The sequence below is a fragment of the Petaurus breviceps genome, unplaced genomic scaffold (assembly GCF_028583685.1).
Source record: "Petaurus breviceps papuanus isolate PSGF00001 unplaced genomic scaffold, PetGlider_PUasm1.0 90994, whole genome shotgun sequence".
Taxonomy (NCBI): domain Eukaryota; kingdom Metazoa; phylum Chordata; class Mammalia; order Diprotodontia; family Petauridae; genus Petaurus; species Petaurus breviceps.
The window spans coordinates 7,945,237-7,967,132 of NW_027187393.1; the positions used below are offsets into that span (position 1 = coordinate 7,945,237).

At 43.0% G+C, this 21,896-nt stretch overlaps 1 protein-coding gene across 2 annotated transcripts in view; it reads left to right on the forward strand.

Annotated features, from left to right (window-relative positions):
- The first annotated feature begins 2,848 nt into the window (after nucleotides 1–2,848).
- The window catches only part of DLGAP4 (DLG associated protein 4), a 100,873-nt gene continuing 81,825 nt past the window's right edge, over nucleotides 2,849–21,896 (forward strand). For both annotated transcript variants that reach the window (XM_069077556.1, XM_069077557.1), the window contains exons 1-4: nucleotides 2,849–3,986; nucleotides 5,331–5,551; nucleotides 7,892–8,006; nucleotides 10,978–11,028. In XM_069077556.1, coding sequence (XP_068933657.1) covers nucleotides 2,973–3,986; nucleotides 5,331–5,551; nucleotides 7,892–8,006; nucleotides 10,978–11,028 — 1,401 coding nt within the window. In that variant the 5' untranslated portion in view covers nucleotides 2,849–2,972. The remainder of the gene's footprint in view (nucleotides 3,987–5,330; nucleotides 5,552–7,891; nucleotides 8,007–10,977; nucleotides 11,029–21,896) is intronic.

Below are 21,896 nucleotides of genomic sequence, written 5' to 3' on the forward strand. Positions count from 1 at the left end.
GATGTAATTTTTTTTTGTTCCCATACAAGTTCACAGACCTCCTGAAATCTCTTTGTAGATCACAGATTAAGAACTCTTAATCTGCTCTAGGCCTTTGGAAGAGGAGTTTATTTTCAATTAAAGTTAGTATTCAGGTTGAGGGTTCAGTCTGGGTCTGGATACAGGGTCTCTGGCCAGCTCCCTGGAGCTTAGAGCAACCCCAGGCCAATCAGACAGGAAACTAGCCACTCAGAAAGACCATGAAAGAAACTCTATGGGCAGATGGGGGCTGGGGAGCTCCTGAAGCCAACCCCCTGTGAAGTTCCATTTCCTTCAGGGCAATGAGGCTTGTATTAATTACTGCTAATTATGGGGAGGCTGCATAGACCTAAGAATAGCTTAGGAGATGTTTTCTTCATGGTTCTAAGGAGAGAGCCAAGAGCCACAAGGGGAGGACCAACCTTGCCTGCTAGACCCAGGGCTGGGGCAGGGAAGGATGTTGAGGGCGGGGGTTTGACCTTACCCAATACACCCCCCCCCAACTCTTAGCCTTTAATATATGGGGCTCTTGCTTGTCTCTTCTGCAGCATTGTTTCCAGAATTGCTGCTCTGCCCTATAAACCTAAAGGAAAAATCCACTCACTTTGCTGATGGCCCCAAAAATCCATGAAGAACTCTGCATCTGACAGGATGACTCGGGAAGGTTACAAGAACACGTCTTGCTCTCTTGTCTGCATCACCTCCCCTTCCCCATCCTGCCCCCTCTGCTCTATGGCTCTTTTAGCGTCTTGCCTAAGGCCGTACTACACTCCAGTACCTGAGGCCAGTCTGTTGATGCCTTATCTAGTATTTTTCTATGATATACTATATATATGATATACTATGACATACTGCCTTTCTATCCATCATTCAAGATCTGGAAAAGGGAACTGACTGTAGAGAGGACCTGGGTTCAGATTCTACCACTACTGCCAGCAGATACATAACACAAATTGTGAATGTTGGGCAAGCTGTGGGAGTGGTACTGAGAGATCACACTGGGCAAAGTGATGCTGGGAACCCAAGGAGGAAGGAATCAGGGAAGGCTTCTCAGAGAGAACTAGATCTCTAGATCCCTAGAATACAGAAGCAGCATGGTGCAAGGGAAAGAGCACTGACTCTAAAGCTGGAAGACCCTCAGTTCGACTCCTGTCTCTAATGCTTGCTATCTGTGTGACCTTGGGCAAGTCACTTCACTGCTGTGTGCCTCAGTTTCCTCATCTTTGAAATGGGAACAATAATAGCACCCATCATGCCCAGGGTTGTTGTGAGGCTCAAATGAGATAATATTTGTAAAGTTCCTGGCATACAGTAGGTGCTCAATAAATGCTTGTTTCTTTATTTCCTCCTCTGTAAAAGGAGGGAGTTGGATTTCACCTCCAAGACCCTTTCCAACTTTGGTCTTTGAGCCTAATTATCCCTTATCCTAAAATTGGGAGAAGCAACATCATAGAATGTAAGTTCAAGGCAATTAGAGTTCATCTAATCCAACCCACCTATCCATTTTACAGGTGGGGAGGCTTATTGCCTAGGGTCACACAGCCAGTCAGTGGCAAAACCTCTTCAACTCCTTTTGCCACATAACAACACTAAGGCCAAAGAACATAGGCAGGACCCAATGGGTAGAAGTGGACAAGAAAGGGCTTAGGGCCTGAAGACTTCTTTTTTTCTTTTTGGAGGGGGGAAGGTAGGGCAATTGAGGTTAAGTGACTTGCCCAAGGTCACACAGCTAGTTTTTGTGTTAAGTGTCTGAGGCGGGATTTGAACTCAGGTCCTCTTGACCCAGGGCCAGTACTCTATTCACTGTGCTACCTAGCTGCCCCAAGACTTCTTTTAATGGCTGTTTCAGACACCTACCAGCTGTTTAAATGTGAGCAAATCAGTTCTGTGTCAACCTTAGTTTCTTCCTCTATAAAATGAAAATAATCACACTACTTGTTTCCCAGGGCTGTTTTGAGTCATTAATATTGTTTCCTATTATAGAACCATAGTAAATCCGCTCTGGAAGGAACGATCTAGTGTTTGCAGCTGAGGAGACTGAGGCTCAGAGCAAAGCAGGGATTGTTCATGGTCACCCAGCTGCTGAAAAGCTCAGGAAACACAGCAGAGAACAAAAGAAAACCTACAAGGAAGAAAAGAAAAGCTGGGCAGCTTTGAAAACAATGTGTAGTATTGATTATATAGGTTTTCTTGAAATGGGAATTTATGGTTTCATATTGAATCCTTTCTTACATTCTGTTGTGTACATGGCAATTTTTTTTCTTTTCTCATTTTGTATTTGAGTTTAAAATAAACTTTAAAATTTCAAAAAGAAAGGAAGGGGGGTGGCCAGGTAGCACAGCGAGTAAGAGCACCGGCCCCAGAGTCGGGATGACCTGGGATCGAATCCAGGCTCAGACACTTAGCACCCACCCAGAAACACCTGGCCGTGTAACCTTGAGCAAGTTACTTAACCCCAATTGCTTAAAAAAAAAGGAAGGAAGGAAGGAAGAAAGAAAGAAAAAGGAAAGAAAAAAAAGAGAGAGAGAAGGAAGAAAGAAAGAAAGAAAGAAAGAAAGAAAGAAAGAAAGAAAGAAAGAAAGAAAGAAAGAAAGAAAGAAAGAAAGAAAGAAAGAAAGAAAGAAAGAAAGAAAAAGAAAGAAAGAAAAAGAAAGAGAAAGAAAGAGAGTTCAGGAAAGGCTTCACCTCCTCTGTCTTCTCCCACTGCCAACCTCCTTTGGTTTTTGCCAGCTCAATGCCCTGTGATACCTTCTCCCACCCCCAGTACCTAAGAGCCATGTGTTCTGCTGTGTCCCCTTAGCTATAACCCCGTATCTTCCTTCCTCCTCAGGACGGCGCCCAGAGAGGGGCCCAGCCGCAGCTGCCCCTTTAGCAATCAAGAACAAGGCCAAGGGTGAGGAGGGGGCCTTGCTGTGCCCAAGCAGACGAAATGCTCTGAAGCTCCGATTAGGACCATGAAAGGCCTCAGTGGGGACAGTCGAGGCCGCCACCTTTCAGACAGCCTGGAGCCACCACCCCCTGATGCCCTATTCCCCGGGTCTGATCGTAATCCCTACCTGCTATCTCCAACAGCAACAGTAACAGCTGACCCCTTCTCCCGTGAGTCAGGATTTCCAGGAGCTTCAACCGCTGGGGATACCCTCTTCCCTCTGCCCAGCCCCCTGCCCACCAGCGGCACCTTCCCTCGCCTCCACTACAATTCGCACTTTGAAGTGCCCGAGGAGGGCCCTTTCCCAAGCCATGCCCAGGCCACCAAGATCAACCGGCTGCCAGCCAACCTCCTGGATCAGTTTGAGAAGCAGCTGCCTGTACACCGCGATGGCTTCAGTACTCTCCAGTTCCACCGGGCAGAGCCCAGGCCCCGAGGGGAAAGTCCTGGGCGCATCCGTCACCTCGTCCACTCAGTCCAGAAGCTCTTCTTTGCCAAGGCCCAGTCTCTGGAGGGTGGTGGCCTTAAGGGCAGTGGCAATGGCCGGAAAGGTGGAGCAGGGAGTGGGGACACTGGGAAGGGCCGCAGGGCCAAGGGCAAGGATCCGACCAAGGCAGCGGAGCCCAAACGAAGGAGCCGCTCCAACATCTCAGGCTGGTGGAGCTCGGATGACAATCTGGATGGTGGCAACAGTGGGGACTGTGGTTACCGGCCCCCAGCTGGGCTGATGACGCTGGGTCGGCAGCCGGAACGAGCGCAGCCACGATACTTTGTCTACAATACCTTCAGTGAGCACATGCTGAAAGCAGCCAAGAACAGCAGTGAGCTCCCCCGAGCAGGAGGGGGAGGGGGAGGAGGGGCCCCCCCACCTGCCAGCCTGCCTGCCAGCACAGACACTAGCTATGGCAAACGCGGCTCCTGGTCCACTCTGACCCTCAGCCATGCCCGAGAGGTCTGCCAGAAGGCTTCGGCCACCATCGACAAGGCCCTGCTTAAGTCCAAATCTTGTCATCAAGACCTGGCCTACCACTACCTTCAGGTAACCTTGGGCTCCGGAAAGGGAATAAAGGGATGTTGGGAAGGGGGGAAGAACAGCCAGGAAGGAGTCATGGACCCCAGAGTATGGGCTGAAGGAACCAGAATTTCCTCCTCTGGGTCATGTCAGAGCAGGGAGAACAGCTTCATAACTTAGCTCTCCTAATAGCTCGCTATACTTTCTGAAGCACTTTTCAATTTACAAAGGGCAGTCGAACCTTAACGAGCTTTACAGTTTACAAAGAGCCTTCCAACAGAGCTCTTTACAGTTTACAAGTAACTTATAAATCACAAATTTATATGACAAATGATTTATAGTTTACAAAGTACTTTACAGAATCCAAGGTGCTTTATGGTATTCAAACCATTTTACAGAGATCACAGCATTTTCTCATCTACTTCCATTGTGAGAGAAAGATCATTTATTGTTATCTCTGTTTTTCCTGGGGGAGGAAACAGGCCCAGAGAAAAGAAGGGGCTTATGTGGGTTAGACAATCACAGTTTGTTAAGAAGTAGATTGGAGCTTTGAACCCACTCTTCTTTTAACTATGCATATTGTCTCTCTTAACACCTTTACTTCTAGCCACCAAAGTATCGAAGTGTTCATTTAGATGAGATGGGACAGCCTGGAATATTAGGGAAACAAATATTTAGGGAAAGAAAGAATTGTTATTTTCTAGTTTTTCAGGAGTGAAAACGCTCAGACTCTGGGTCCTTAGATATATCTGAAAGTGTCCACCTCTAGAATATGATGGTAAAGGACCTAAAAGGGCCTTCAAATGTCACATCTCCACCTGTCATTCCAAAATTATAGCTCTGGTTATTTGCTTATAAAATCATCAACCCCTAGGCTTTAGAACTGGGGTGGAACCTTAAGGCATAGACTGTCAAATCAGGGAAGGATGTAAGGACAAAATGTCAGCAGTAGAAGGGTCCTTAGAAAATTGAACATCTACATGTAATTGGGGGAAAATAAAATATTAAATAAATAAGGGAAAAAAAGAAAATTGAACATCAAAGATAGAAGGAATCCTAAAACATAGAATGTCATGTCAAGGGCAGAAGGGACCTTAGAATACAAAATAACAGACCTGGAAGGGACTTGAGAAAATAGAATATGCCAAGGATGGAAGGGACCTTAAGATGTCCATCCTGCCCCCCATTCCGTTTTATAGACAGGGAGAGTGATATCTAGAATGGGAAAAGGACTAGCTCAAGGTCACAGGAGTGGCAGCCAAAGGCTTTGAAGGGCTTTTCCTCTCAAGGGCCCTTGTTTTTCTTGTGACTGGGGCTCTGACAGTGGGACTTGTTGCTCTCTCTGTCCATGTTGCTGTGTGCCTCCCTCAGGTGCCCCCAAGTGAGTGGAACAGCTCCCTCTCCAGGACGGGTGTGGACAGTGAGATTCCTTGCAGACGGATGCGCAGTGGGAGCTACATCAAGGCTATGGGCGACGAGGACAGCGAAGATTCGGACACCAGCCCCAAGCCATCCCCCAAGACAGCTGCCCGGAGGCAGAGTTACCTCAAGGCCACCCAGCAGTCGCTGAGTGAGCAGAGCACCACCCACAGGTGAGCCTTGGCAATGTCAAGAGACCAAACCAGGCCCTAGCCAGGTCCCTGACCTCACCTTTGAGTCCTGGGCTGAACCTCAGGACCCTCAGCTTCTAATCTTGACTCTGGCACTAATGACATCAATGTGTGACCATGAGTAAGTCTCTGGCCCATTCTGGGCTTCAGTTTCCACTTCTGAAAAACAGAACAAGGAAGGTCATGTCAAGGATGAAAGGGACCTAGGGGGCAGCTAGGTAGCACAGTGGATAGAGCACTGGCCCCAGAGCCAGGAGGATCTGAGTGCAAATTTGACCTCAGACATATACTAACTGTGTGACCCTAGGCAAGTTACTTAACTCCAATTGATCCCCCCCCCCAAAAAAAAGAATGAATGAAAGGCACCTTAACATATAGAATATCAATTTAAAAGGGAATTAGGCATCATGTCTACACTGCCTCCCACCCCATTTTATACACAGGGCAAGTGATATACAAAATGAGAAAGGGACTTGCCCAAGTAGGTTGAAATAGGTAGTCTTTTTTTGGAGGGGGGAAAGCAATCAGAGTTAAGTGACTTGCCCAGAATGACATAGGTAGTAAGCATCTGAGTGAATTTGAACTTGGGTCCTCCTGATTCCAAGACTGGTGTTCTATCCACTGCACCACCCAGTTGCCCCAGAATAGGCAGTCTTTAAGGGCCCTTTGGGTTCTTATAGCCTGCCCCCAGCCATGACCTGGGAATCCTAGGCCAGCAGCTCTCTCCCTGAATCTCCTTTCCATACTTTAGACTCAGCCCCCCTCCCTGGATGACCTTGTATATGCCCTGAGCCCCACAGTCAGACTGTCTGACTACAAGTTGTCCTGGTTAGAGGCTCCCTGTGTTCAAGGATGCCCTAGTTAGAGGGTGTCCTCATTAATAGTACTAATAATAATAATAGCTCGAGAGGCTGCACAGCATAGTGGATAGAGAGATGGCCTCAAAGCCAGGAGAGCCTGGGTTCAAGTTCTGCCTCTGACACAGTCTCTTTGTGATCCTGGACCCTGGGCAATTCTTACTACATTGTAGAAAGGGGATCATTGTTGTTCAGTCATTTTTCTGTTGTGTCCTATGTTTCATGACCCTTTGGGGGGTTTTCTTGCAAAGATACTGGAGTGGTTTGGCATTTCCTTCTCCAGCTTGTTTTATAGACGAGGAAATTGAGGCAAACAGGGTTAACTGACTTGCCCAGGGTCACACAGCTAGTAAGTGTCTGAGGTCATATTTGAACTCAGGAAAATAAGTCTATCCAGGCCTGATAATCAATCCACAGTGACACCTAGCTGCCTTCCCCTCCCACCCATTCCACCCCAAGGCTGCCTCCAAGGTGCAGGCCTGTATTCTAATTAAATCACAGAGCCAGTCCCTATCCTATTAACAGCTTACATAGCAATTTGAGGTTTGCAAAGCTTTCCCTACCATTCAGTGAAATAGGTAGGGTAAGGATTATTATTTCCTCCCTCTCCCATTTTACAGATGTGGGTACTGAGGCTCAGTCAGGCTAAAGGGGTTTGCCAACAATCACACAGGAGCATTTGGGATTTAAAACCCAAGGGCTTTGCTCTTTCTACCACACCACATAGCTGAGGTTGCGCTGGTGAGGGGTTACCATGGGTACCTCACCCTACCTCCCAACCCCAAATGCTCACACATTAGTCTCAGAGCTAAGATTGGCCCCCAGCTGTGACAAGGCTGAGTCCAGCGTGAGCTGTGGCTGCCACCTGGTGGCAGACATTCGTAAGAGCAGTTTCTGTGCCTTCCTGGCCTCAGGACATCCTGCGCTAACCAAAATCCTTCCCCTCCTCTGAGACCTAGTGATGTGGCCTTCACCCGTGAGGGTGCTGATGAATCCTCACCCATTAACCTCATCCCCTCCATACAGTAGAATTTCTTCAAGAGTGAACTTTAACCTAGGCATAATAATGCTTCTGGATTCCCCTGGTGCTGAGGAAAGCTCCTGTTCACCAGGGACCAATAGGCTCCTTCCTTACCCCAGGAAGCTAAGAGCCCATCCCCCCTTCGGCCTCCCACCCCACCCCAAAAATACAGCTCCTCCTTGAGCAGACTGAACAGGGTCATGGGCTGACCAGCCCTGGGGAGGCTGGGTCCACTATCCCTGCATTCTTCCCTTTGGCTTGCTATACGTCCTCAGCCATCCCTTCTTTATGCCTCAGTTTCCTCCTCTGTAAAATGAGGTGGGGTTGACTCAATCATCTCTAAGCTCCCTTTCCTCTCTGATGTTCTGTGAGTCTATAAATTCCTGTTCTCTGGCATCAGCTTTGATTCCTACAGCCTCCGCATCACCATTGTCTCCCCCACAGGAGCTTAGACCACCTTGACTCCGTGGACATGTTGCTACCCTCCAAGTTCCCGAGCTGGGAGGAGGAATATAATCCTATTGGCAATAGCATTACCGAGTCCAGCTGCATCAATCAGGTGAGAAAGGGGAGAGGGTAGGGGGAAGTCTGGCTCATGATGGTAGGAGGACAGGGATTAACGGTCATGGCTAATATCAGAGGCCAGGCAGGGCCTGAAATGAGGAAAGAGCCATCCCCAGATCTGTTTGCTTCTGGAAATCCCTCTGTTCCCAAGGCAAATGGGTTCAGTAAGACTGTCATTATCCTGCTATAAAAATTGGCATTTATCTAATTCTTTAAGATTTACAAGGTTTCTACTTGGTACAGTGGAAAGCAGACTGACTCTGGAATCAGATGACTCAAATTTGAATCCTGTCTTTGATATGTATTATATGGGTAACCTTGGGAAAGTCCCTGAACTTCTGTATCTTCCTCTCTAAAATGCAGCAGGTGGAATGGATTGCCTTGGAAGAGAATTTCCATCTTGCTCTATGATCTGAGTTATTTTATGTGTTATCTCATTTAATGATCATAGGCATCTGCATTAAGAATTTACTGTGTGGGGGCAGCTAGGTGGCATAGTGAATAGAGCACCAGCCCTGGAGTCAGGAAGACCTGAGTTCAAATCTGGCCTTAGACACTTAACACAAAAAACTAGCCGTGTGACCTTGGACAAGTCACTTAACCCCAATTGCCCTCCAAAAAGCAAAAAAAAAAAATTTTTTTTTTACTGTGTGGTGCAATATACCTGGCTTGGAGTCAGAAAGACCTGAATTCAAATCCAATCTCAGTCATTTTTTACCTGTAGGACTATGGGCAAATCACTTAACCTCTGTGTACCTTAGTCTCCTCATTATTGTGAGGGTCAAACAATGTAATAATTATCAAGTACTTAGCAGAGTGCCAGGCACATAGTAAGTGCTTTATAGGTATCATTATAATTATTATTATTTTACATTTGAGGAAATGGAAGCTCAGAGAGATTGAGTGGTTTGGCCTTAGTCACACAGCTGAGTGTCAGAGGTGGGATTTGAGCCCTAACTCCAGGTCCAGCTATCAGTGTTTGCATTGTACAGCAGAGAGGAAAGCTTAGCATTTCTCAACAGGGAGCCAGGATCAGATTTAAAGAAAGAATCCAAACCAAAGCATAGCTTGTCACTGAAACCAGCTATTAGCCTTGAGGACAGAAGGCCAAACTGCAACTTAAGCGGTCTTACTCTCTGACCATAACAAGAACACACAGTCCACAGGGGATCTCTAACTGTACCCTCTCCTCAGACCAAATTTCTTACCTAAGCCAACAAGCCTGCAGCTGTATTTCTATCAGCAGCAAAGGTGAGAGATGTGAGGACCACAAGGTTAATTGTACAGGGACCTGTAAGAGGGAGAACAGGGTAATGATAAAACAGGGCCTGATGGGAGCACTTAGAGTCCCCTAGAAGGGCCTTCGTGGGCACAGAGTGGGGGTGGGGAAGGCCTTGCTGATCTTCAGCCTTCTGGCTCCCATGGGACGGGACCCAACCCTACTGCTGGCTCAGGCCATCTTTCTGCTCTGTCCCCACAGAGTCAGGCACCTTGTTTATTACAGTTCTTTTCAGGGTGGGTTAGATTGATCCAGAGAAGAGAATGTGTTCTCCAAACCCTGACCCAAGGCCCTGCTCTAACCCCAGGCTTGGATTCCAACCTTAACTTGGACCTAGATTCAAATCTTTACTCTACCCCTGTGCCTGTATAACAATGAGCAAACCACTTCCTCCTCTGGGCCTCAGCACCCTCATCCTTAAAATGAGAAAGTTGGGCTAGATCAGGGGTTCTTATCATTGTGTGGGTATGTGTCAAGCTATCCAAAAGTGGAATGGACTGCCTTGGGAAGTAATGAGTTCCTCATCCCTGGAGATTTTCAAGCCAAGACTGAAAACTTTTTGAAAGTATTCATAGGATTTGGAACTGGAAGGAACCTAGGATATAATTTAGTCATAGTATCATAGATTCTAGAGATGAAGCAGACTTTGGGGTCCTTCCGATGCATCCCTTTTACTTTACAAGGCAAGAAACTGAGGCTGAGAAAAGTCTGGTGATCTGCCCAAGGTCACACAGCCAGTCAATATTGTGGGATAGATTAAAAAAACCCAATATTCATGTCTTTCAGTCTCCAAGTCTAGTGCCCTATCCGCTACTAGAAGGGTCAAAGCCTAGTCATCAAGGTCATCAAAGGGCTGGCAAAATGTAATTGGGAAATGTTTACAATTTACAATTTACAATTACAAATTTACAATTTACAATTTTACAATTTGCAATTACAAAAAATACAATTACAAAGTAGATTACATCAATATGAGTCCAGTAGGGATCTGTTTCCTATACAAGTTTGATGCCACAGCACTACACCCTGCTATCTAATAACCCCTTCCCTTGGCAGACAAGTCCCAGAAGGGGCAAGGGACTTACCCAAGATCCCATGACCCATCACTGGCCAAGCACAGATTTGTACATGGGTCCTCTGAAGCCGAGCGTTGTCTTCTTTCCCCAGTACCCTTCTGCCTCATATATAGTTGAGGAATTTTGCTTAGGAAGAATTTGGAATGGAGGTCTTCCTAGCTCTGAGAGTCTGGGTCTCCTATGAAGGTGTTCAGGTGGGGTTGGACGACCCGCATCGGGGAGATTTAGAGAGAGAGATAAGACTAGTTCAGGGAGAGGAAACTAGAGTCTCAAAAAAGCTTTCCAATCTTTCTCAATTCTAGTACCTTCCCTCTGTTAATTATTTCCTATTTAGCATGTTGTATGGTTTGTTCATATGTATTTCTTTGTATATTATATGCCCATTGGATTGTAAGCTCCTTGGAGGCAGAAACTGCCTTTTGCCTCTTTTTGTATCCCCAGCACTTAGCACAGTGCCTAGCACATAGTAGGTGCTTAATAAATGGTTATTGATCAATTGACTAAGCTCTAAGAGTCTGACTCATATTGGTAATTGTGAAAGGGTCATCCCCTGCTGTCTCAGGTCTCCTTTATATCTCTCCATTAACCTCCCTCATCTCTCTCTTCCACAGATCTTTGGACAGGCCTCATTTGTGCCTCAGATATTTTCCCATGAGGAACAGGTACAGTAAACTCACCATCTCACCCTCTCTCTCCTATCTTTTTCCCCTACCTTCCCAGTCCTCATTTCTCTCCTTCCTGGAAGAACTCTTCCCTTCCAGCTCCGAGGCCCCAAAAGCAACTGCTGAGGGCCTGACTGAAGGATGCCAGTCACTGCCTGGGAGGCTCCCCCAGCCCTATGGTTGGCTCTGGGCATCTTATCCTGAGGGCTGAGGACATTCACCTCAAAGTACCCTGATTCCTTGGCCCAGTGCACCCTCTTCAGTCCCCCAGGCCACACCAGCAAGGACTTTGGTTTTCATACTGGGGCATGGTTTAATGAATGTTTTTGAACCTGGTCTTTGATTTCATTGGTATATGAAAATCCCAGTAAGAAAATTTCCTCTACCAATATATATCTGTCCCTGCTCTGCACTATGATCTCAGACAGTTTCCTGGGACACTGCACGACAGGCCAAGTCACAGCCACTATGTGTCAGAGAGGGGACATGAAGCCAGGTCTTCTGACCACAAGGCTGGCTCTCTGTACACTCTCTATGCCATTCTGAGTCTCAGTGTTAACAGTAAGGACTCACATTTGAATTATGATGTATAGTTTGCAGGAAGCTTCCTTCACAGTAACCCTGTGAGGGAAGCATGCAAACACCATTCCTATTCTATGATGCATATGTGTTCTGACAAATGTGTTATGTATCCACCAGAGGTACATATCTCATCCCCTCCACACCTTCCCGTCCTGTGTAATACTTGTCCATGTCCTTCCAAAACTCATGTATAGAGGAGCCATCCATCCCACCAGAGGCCCCCCTCAGGGATTTTTACTATAGTGTGAATCCTAGTGCAACCAGGGGACAGTTTATCTGTCATTATTTAAAATTATTCTATGACCCTTCCACTTAATTTTTCTGATATATATATATATGTATGTGTATGTATATATAGGTACACATATATACACATTTATAATATGTATTATGTAAATTGATATAAATGTTACTTATTACTTAGGTCACCTGTGATTTGTATTCTCCTGAGGTTTAGTGTTTCATGATTGGTAGACATAGCTATATAGCACTATGGTAGGAATGATAGTCTATAATTAAAAAAAAGAGGGAGAAAGAGAGACTTTTGTAACAAAGATCAGTTTGGGAAATTTCCCAAGTACAGTCCATCCTGATCTCCTTCTGCCTGCCAGTTCTGGGCCCACTGCCCATTTGGAGTGCCTATTCAAGATATATGCATTGCTGAACTAAGTCAATGGGCTGCCCATCCAACTCTCTGTCATAATCTGGGTAATAGGCATTTTTCATTCATCATCACTTGCTTTTTCCTGTAGATTAATAGGCCAATCTTTTTTTTTTGAAAGTCCTTGGATCTCACTGAGGAGGACTTTTAGTGTTCCCAGGCTCAATTCAATTAATAGTCAATCAATTAATCAATCAATCCAACTTACAGAGCACTTTCTGATTGTTTCAAAAGACATTCCAGCTTCCAGAGCACTTGACAGTACTTATTAAGCACCTACTATATGCTAGGCAATACAATACAGGAATACAAATATAAAAAGGCCCTGCCCTCAAGGAGCTTACATTCTACTGGGGACAATGTCATCTCCAAGCTGGAACATGTGGAGAACTTCATTATCTATACAGAATCTCAGCGTCTTCCTTTTGACCTTGGAGCAAGATATTCTCCAGATAATAATGGCAAGCTACTTTGGCAAGCATGCACCTCTCTGTTTTATTGATGGAGGATCATTAAACAGAGTTGTCTCTGAGGCTGCATCTACCAAGGAATCTTGTATGATTTTGAAAAATGTGTAGGAGACATCTTGTTGGAAGACCATTTAAGGCTACATCTTCCTCTGCCAGGTCAAATAATACCAGAAGTAGCAGCAATTTTATAGCGCTTTAAAATTTGACAATTGCTTTACATACATAATCAGGCCCCCTACTTCTCTGGTCATACCTCTCTATGATGATGTCTTTTATTCAGCTTCTTCTGTTCATTCTTTTGCTGATAAGATATTGAAGTCTACTCCCACCTCTCATGAGCCTCTTTATTGCCCTTTGATTGACCCACAATGTAATTCTTCATAGACTAGTACTCCATGACTTGCCACAATAAATACTGATCACCATTTGATGTGTTACAAGTGTTATGTTGTTATTATGCCCATTTACAGATCTGAAAACTGAGGCTAAAGAGATTAAGCTAGTAAATGTTGGGGCACAGTGTGAAGTCAGGTCTCTCTTGAGCATGGCACAGGCGAAAAAGTTCTGAATTTGGCTTCAAGGGATCCGAATTCAAATCTTGGCTCTGTTCCTTACTACCTTTGTGATCTTGTTAACCTCTTTGACCTTACATTTCTTTATCTGAACAAAAGGAGGAAGATAGATGGGTTAGATGACTTCTGAGGTCCATTCCAATTCCAAGTCTATGAATTTGTGACTCCACGTTCAGAGGCAATGTAGTGGAGTAGGAATGTACTGGATTTATTTGGTTTGGTTTCATAGTGGATGGAGAGCTGGCCTCTAAACCAGGAAGATCTGAGTTCAAGTCCTGGCTCTGACACATACTCTATCAGTGACATATGGGAAAATACTTAGCACTTTACTCAGTGCTCTAGTGATTTTTAAGATTATATGTTGTTTAAAAAAACCAAAACTCTAAGTTGTAGAGAAGATGCCAACCTACTTTTATGGAGGGAGTTTCCTCACCTGGGAATACCCTTTAACCAATGAAATCACAGGTCTAGTCTCTATTCTAGAAGCATCTAGGTGGTGGAGTGGATCAAGCACAGGACCTGAACTGAGGAAGACCTGCATTCAAATTCCATTTCCTACTCTTAAGAGTTGTGTGACCCTGGGCAAGTAATTTATCCTCTGTCTGCCTCAGTTTCCTATCCGTAAAATTAGGATAATAATAGCATCTTTATCCCAGGGTTGTTGTGAGGATCATATGAGTGCCTGTGTAAAGCCAAGCACAAGCAGCTTTCCAGAGGACTGCTGCTATGAACAGCTTTTAAGGTTCTGATTACATAGTATAGTGAACTCTATTTATTCAATAACAAATCAGAGCAAACATTCACAGAAAATCAAGGTACAGCGTTCATCATGTCACAACTCAACAACTTATTACTAAAATGGCCACATACTTTTCACCAAAATGGTCACATAGTTATCAACAAAGTACAATCATTTAGTCAATCATAAAATATTTAATTCAATTACAAAGTACAAAAGTCAAAGTTCTCCACCCCTAGGTCACAGTAAGTCACAATCTTCTCAGTCAGTACACAGTATCCAAGTAAAATCCTCTTTCAGCTTGACTCGAGGCTGGCTCTCAGCTTCCATGGTTCCTCTTCCATGGTCCCAGCTCCAACTGTCACCTGGGTCCAAAGGCAGGCAGCTCTCAGTTCCTTGTCCAGCTCCTTGTCTAGTTCTTCATCCAGTTCCTGTTCTATATTGAAGTTCACAGTGTTCAGTCCACCTCAAGACCTTCACAGTTCCTGTTTCTGGGAAGACAAAGCTTGACAGAGCCACAATAATATTCATATACATTGTTGGCACCATCATCAATTCACTATCTGCCTGTGAAATCCACTCAGACCCACCAACAAGGTCTGAGAACTCAACCCAAATAACTTAGAAATCAACACAGGCCCACAAATAAGGTCCAAGAGGTCAGCACAAATCATCAGTAAAGTCCCAGGACCTCCAAAACCCTCCTCCAGGACTTCTGTAAACATATAACCAGAAAATCCTCTTTCAAGGCTTCCAGTAAGGTCCCAGGGCTTCTGTGCAAAGTATCACAAACAAACATCAACACAGACAGAGCAGACAGAGTGCCAGGATACCACAAGAGTTCTCTTCTCAGTTTTGCTGTCTCTAGCCAAGACCTCCCCTTATATATGATCATAAGCTCCTCCCCTTCCTGTTGCAGGAATTCATGAGTTCTAGGGTTCACAAGTTGTGGGGTTCACACATTCTGTTTCTTAACAGACTTGATACAAGGTTCAAAAGAAACTTGAACTGAAACAAGGTGTTAATTCAATAGCTGAAACAAGATGTGAACTACTTCTGTGCTTGGCATTACAGCCTGGCAAATAGTAAGCACTATATAAATATTAACGTTGCTGTTATCATCATCATCATTATTCCTGTTCTGTAGTCAACAAAGTATAAATACAGCATGGTCTTGTATTATCTGTATTTAACAGTCAGTTGGATTTTGTGAGGATGTGATCTACTGTAGTGAGCTCTTGTAAAAAGCCCTTTTCTTCTCATTTTCATCAAGGATAGTCTATTCTTATTAGGATTTTATTGAGGGGTGGCTAGGTGGCACATTGAATAGAGCACCGACCCTGGAGTCAGGAGGACCTGAGTTCAAATGTGATTTCAGACACTTAACACAAAAAAAATAGCTATGTGACCTTGGGCAAGTCACTTAACCCCAATTGCCCTCCAAAAAAAGATTTTATTGAAATGAGAGAGTAGGTATATGACTTAGCTGATGCCTTTTTAGTCACTTATTTTTTGTTAATAATAACAAAATAGTTTATTAACAACAAATAAAATCTATTAACAAAATATTTGATAACAAAATATGTTATCCTTAATAAATTTGTTCCAATTTTTTCCATTCTTTGGGGTCTTCTCTTCACTGAGCTAGCTTATAAATACTTTGATAACTCTGTGATCTCATCAGTGTGACTATTCCCCCCCCATAAATCACAATTCATCCACACTTTGTGGGATGTGACTTTTGCCATATCTCCCAGTAAATCCTTCAGGGATGATCTCCCCAGTATTTTGGGTGTCTTCTCCTAGTCCTCTTGACCTTGCCTGGACAACTGTCTTTTGCATGATTCCTAACTCTCCCTACATAATCAGGCCCCCTACTTCTCTGATCACACCTCTCTATGATGATGTTTTTCATTCGGCTTCTTCTGTTCAGTCTTTTGCTGATAAGATATTGAAGTCTACTCCCACCTATCATGAGCCTCTTTATTGCCCTTTGATTGACCCACAACATAATTCTTCATAGACTAGTACTCCATAACTTGCCACCATAAATACAGATCACCAGAAAAATATTCACGTTTTTAAAAAATGAGCCTTTATTTTGGGGGAGAAGGTTGGGGTTATAGGAACCTAAATTCAAAGCTAGGAGGAACCTTAGACATCATCTAATCCAGCCTCCCCTTTCTGCATGTGAGGACTATTCTGTGTCAAAGGTAGAATTCAAACCCAGCTGACCTGACTCCAAATCCAGCCCTCTCTTCACTATATCATGCTGCTTCTCTGTTTTAAGAAAGACTCACAATTCTAATGAGCTCCCTAACCTGCAGGCTCTTCCTGTTGGAAGGAGACATTTTGGAACCCTTAGTGCCCAAATCACCTCCTCTCAGTGCCTAGGCATCCCTGCTCATCCTTGGACAGATTGACATGAAGATAACCTCCCCTCCCTGGGAATATTCTCACTTCCAAGAGAAGCCCAGGACATCTCTTCACTTTGAATCATCAAGAATCAAAACTAGAAGGAGCCTCCAGGACAATTCTGCTGCAAAATCACAGAACCTTAAAGTTAGCAGGGTCCTGAGAAGCCATGCATGACCACCACATGCCTGAACAAGAATATCTGCTGTAATGCGCCTGGCCTACTCATAGGATATACCCGCTAGTCACCCAGACTTGGCTTGAAGACCACAAGTGAATGGGAACTCACTGCCTCCCAAGGGGAATCGTCCATTACATTTTTGGATAACTCATATTATTAATAAGGTTTTTCCTTATATCAAGTATGAATTTGCCTCTCTACAACTTTTATCCATTGCTCCTGCTTCTACCCTCTGGGACCAAAGAGTCTAATTTATGAAAGCCTTGAAGACAACTGTTATGTTCCCTTCAGTTCTTCTTTTTTCAGGATAAACATCTTCAGTTCTTTCAACTAATTCTTACATGGCACAATTTTGAGCTCTTTCACCATTCACGTCACTCTCTCCTAGACATTTACCAGTTTATCAACATCCTTGTGGAATGCTGAATTGAACTCAATACTCCAGATGTCATCTGACCACAGTAAAGTACAGTGAGTCCTATCATCTCCACCCCCTTCCCAATCCTTGACATTTCTTATGATTGCATTAGCTCTCTGGCAACTTGGCTTCACTATTGTCTCATGTTGAGTCATTTGAAAATCACTAAACCCCCCCAGATATTCTTCAGACAAGTTGCTGTCACCTCATATTATATTTGTGAAGCTGTTTCTTTAAACCCAAGTAGGACTTAACATTTATTCCTATTGAATTTCATTTCATTAGATTTGGCCCATTGTTCTAACTTTCAGAGACTTTTTTGGATCCTAATTCTTTTATAGACATAATAGTTATGCCTCTTCATTTTGTGATGTCATAAAATTTGATAAGCATTAAACCATTATCAATCATTCTCTGGGTCTAACCATTCAGATAGTTCCAAATCCACTTGACTGCACTCTTGTCTAGCCTAGATATTTCTATATTGTCCATACAATAACATAATAGACTTTGTAAATGTTTTGCTAAAATCTAGGTAAACTATTTCTAAAGAATTCTCTTGACCTACTCTGTCAAGAAAGGAAATGAGGGGGTGGCTAGGTGGCACAGAGAGTAAAGCGCTGGCCCAGAGTCAGGAAGACCTGAGTTCAGCTCTGGCCTCAGACACTTAACACCCACACAAAAAAAAACTAGCTGTGTAACCTTGGGCAAGTTACTTAACCCCAATTGCCCTCCAAAAGGCAAAAAAAAAAAAAAAAAAAGGAAATGAAGTTGGTCTGGCATGTCTTGTCCTTGATGAAACCATAGTGTCTCTTCATGATTGCTGTTTTTTTCCTAAATATTCACTAATTAATAATATTCCCTAATTAATTAATGAATACTTATTAATTAATAATGCAAGGAATCAAAGTAATGGTTAAAATTTTCATTAATATGTTCTATTTACTAATAATATTCCCTAACTAATGAATATTTACTAATTAATAATGTATTCTAGAATTTTGCAAAGAATCAGAGTCAAGGTCACTGGCCTCTAGTTTGTAGACATTTCAAAATTGACACATTTACCTTTTTCGAATCCTGCTTCCCAATCCTCTGTTCTACTTCATAATCTTTCAGAGATCACTAACAATGGCTCAAGAATCACTTCTGCCAGTCAGAGGCATATTTTTTTTTTATCTAATGACTTTAGCTCCTTTGAGAGAAGGTAGAACTCTCTTGTGGTTCAGTCTTTTCAGTCATGTCTGACTCTTTGTGATCCCATTTAGGATTTTCTTGGCAAAGACATTAGAGTGTTTTGCCATTTCCTTTTCCAGCTCATTTTGCAGATGAGGAAACTGAGGCAAATGGCATTAAATGACTTACCCAGGATCACATAGCTAGTAAGTGTCTGAGTCCAGATTTGAACTCAAGAAGATGAGTCTTCTTCACTTCAGGATCAGGGCCACTGTGACACCTAGCTGACCAACACTAATCTATTACGACCACTCCCTTACCTGTCTTGGGTTCTACTTTCCTATAAGTCATTTTTGTTCTATCCTCTCTAGTCCAAAGATTATGTTCCTTGGCAAAGAAAAAGTCATAGTTGAGTAGTTCTCTCTTCTCTCTTATCCATTATCACCAGCCCATTCACCCTGAGCCCAAGCCCTGGTTCTATCCCTTCATTGGTTCCCCTTTTCCCAAAATAGCTGAAAGAGACCCTTTCTGTTGTGTCTCTGATTCCTCACTAGGCTCAGCTCACTTCCAGATTTATCATTCCTGATACTTCCCTCCCATAATCATGCCACATGTTTATCTTTATCTGGTTACCTTGCCCTTGCTTCCATCTTCTGTGTATTTGTTTTATTTTTTTTCTTTGAACTTTGTTTTTAGGCAACTTTTGTTTTTAGACTAGAAATATTATTTAGTTTGAAAAAACCATCAACAGAATGAAAAACACAATCAACATAATGAAAAACACAATCAGGCAAGTCAAATGAAAGGCAGTCTATTGAGGTAGACATGGTGTCCATCAGCCATTGCTGTTACCAGGTAGACTAACATATCATAGAATCAAGAGTAACAAACACAAATAGTACAAAGCACACTTTTACCCTTTCTTGTTCACTTAATACACTTTCTTCATGGACTACCTCATCTTTTACATTTTTTTAAAATTTGTGTTTATATCAAGAATTCGTTAGAAAAGAAAGAGGGGAAGAAATTCAGTCAAAATAACAAACACATTCTTCAAATCTTATATGTTCTACACCCATAATCCAGGAGTAGTCTGAGCAGAATATAGTCTCCCCCCACCCCCACTGTAGCAAAGAATGGAGGAAGGGAGGTTTGCTCCTCACTTCTTCGGGGACAAACTTGTCATCATAATTACATAGTATTCAGCTTCTTTTATTTTTGTTCTTTCCATTCACATCATGGTATTCATTGAGCATATTATTTTCCTATTTCTTCTAGCTTCACTTTAAATCTAATTCACTTTAAGTCTTCTCATGATTCTCTATGTTCATAATGCTCATCATTTCTTTTTGTCTTTTAACTAGTATTTTAGTTTTTTCTAATTACATGTAAAGATAACTTTTAGCATTGTTTTAAATAAAATTTTGACTTCCAAATTCTCTCCCTCCCTAAAAATGGTAAGCAATTTGATAGAGGTTATATATGTGCAATCATGTAAAAGATAATTCTATATTAGTCATGTTGTGAAAGAAGAAACAGAACAAAAAGGGGGAAAAACACCAAAAAATAAAGTAAAAAATAGTATGCTTTGATTTGCATTCAGACTCTATCAGTTCTTTCTCTGGTTGTGGATAGCATTTTCCATCACGAGACTTTTGAAATTGTCTTGGATCATTGTATTGCTGATGCTGATCATTTCTTGTACTACATGTCCTTTTATTTTATTTTCTTTTGGTCAGTGTATCCACATTAATCTCTTAAGACAATTTCCTTTTTCTTCCTCATTAAAATTGTTTCCTTTGTGTCTTCAGAGTTATATTCTTGATAGTTGCTCATCCTTCTTGGAGATCCCCTTTCGAATTTTAGTTCAGAAAATCCTACTTACAGTTTTCCTGAACCCTCTGAAATCTGCTCTCTAAAAATCTAGGGTGCCTGTCAGACTATGTCTATCTTTCCTCTCCTTTTCTATTACAAATTCTAAGAAGGAAGTCTCTTCTCTCCATTATTTCCATTCCAACAACTAGCTCCACCCTGTAGATGAGAATTGGGTCAGGAATAGCAATTCCCCTTGTCTTCTCTACCGTTTGACAGATTAAATTACCATTAAGGTGCTTTGGTTTCTGACCTCATCATTCAACTGAAACTGCCTTCTCCAGAGTTACCAGTGTTCTTTTAATTGCCAAGTCTAATGGCTTTTTCTCAGTCCTCATCTTTCTTGACTTCTCTGCAGTCTTTTATATACTGTTGATCAACATCTCCTCCCAGATATTCTCTCCTCTCTAAGTCTTCATTATATTCTTCCACTCCTAGTATACCTCCTATTTTTCTGACAGTTTCTTTTCAGTCTCCTTTTATGGACCTTTATCCACATCATGCCCATTAATAATTGGTGTCCTCCAAAGCTCTATCCTGGGCCCCCTTTTCCTCTCTCTCTACACTATCTTGCTTAGTGATCTTATCAACTCCCATAGGTTCAATGATCATCTCTTTGCAGATGATTCCCAGATTGATATATCTAATCTTAGTCTATATCCTAAACTCCAGTCTTATATCTTTGTCTACTAGACATATTGAACTGGATGTCTTGTTGTTGAGTTGTTTCAGTTATATCTGACTCTCCGTGACCCCATTTGGGGTTTTCTTGCAGAGATACTGGAGTGATTTGCCATTTCCTTCTCCAGCTCATTTTACAGATGAGGAACTGAGGCAAACAGGGCTAAACAACTTGCCCAGGGTCACACAGATAGTAAATGTCTGAGGCCAGATTTGAATTCAGGGTACCTAGGTACACAGTGGATGGTCTCCTGAAGTCAAGAGGACCTGAGTTCAAATCTGTTTGTCTCTGTTCCTCGTCTGTAAAATGAGCTGCAGAAGGAAATGGCAAATCACTCCAGCATCTTTGCCAAGAAGAACCCAAATGGGGTCATAAAGAGTCTTATACAACTGAAATGACTCAATGGATCTCTCATAGGCATCTCAAATTCAACCTGTCTAAAACAGAATTCATTATCTCCTCCTCCTTCTTCTTCCCAACTTTCCTATTACTATTGAGGGCACCAAGATCTTTCCAGTAACCCAGGTTTTCAACTTCACTCATCATTCATTGCTCACACTAACCCCACCTATGCAATCTGTTACCGACTCTTCTCATTTCTACCCTCTCAGCTTCCTCACCTTTCATTAATATTATTTCAGTAGCCTTCTCATTGGTCTCCCTGACTCAAGTTTCTATTTATGCCCCTCAATTACCAAAGTGTTTTTCCTAAAAGTCAAGTCTACCTATGTCATCATAAATAGTCAGTAAACACCAATGGGTCCTGTTACCTCTAAGATCAAATATAAAGTCCTCTATTTGGCATTTAAAGCCCTTTACAACCTGGCCCCTTCCTGCCTCTCCAGTCTTCTTATGCTTGACTCTCCTCTCTTGCTCTGACAATCCAGGTTCACAAACCTACGTACTACATCTCCATCTCCAAACACTAAGCCTTTGAACTAGCTCTTCTCTATGCTTGCCTGAAATGTTCGGCCTGCTCCGCCTCACTTCTGCCTCTCTGCTTTTCTGGCTTCCTTCACCACCCAGTTCACATCCTACCTTCTTCAAAAATCCATTACTGAACTGCAAACTGCTAATGCCTTTCATCTGAAATGATCTTC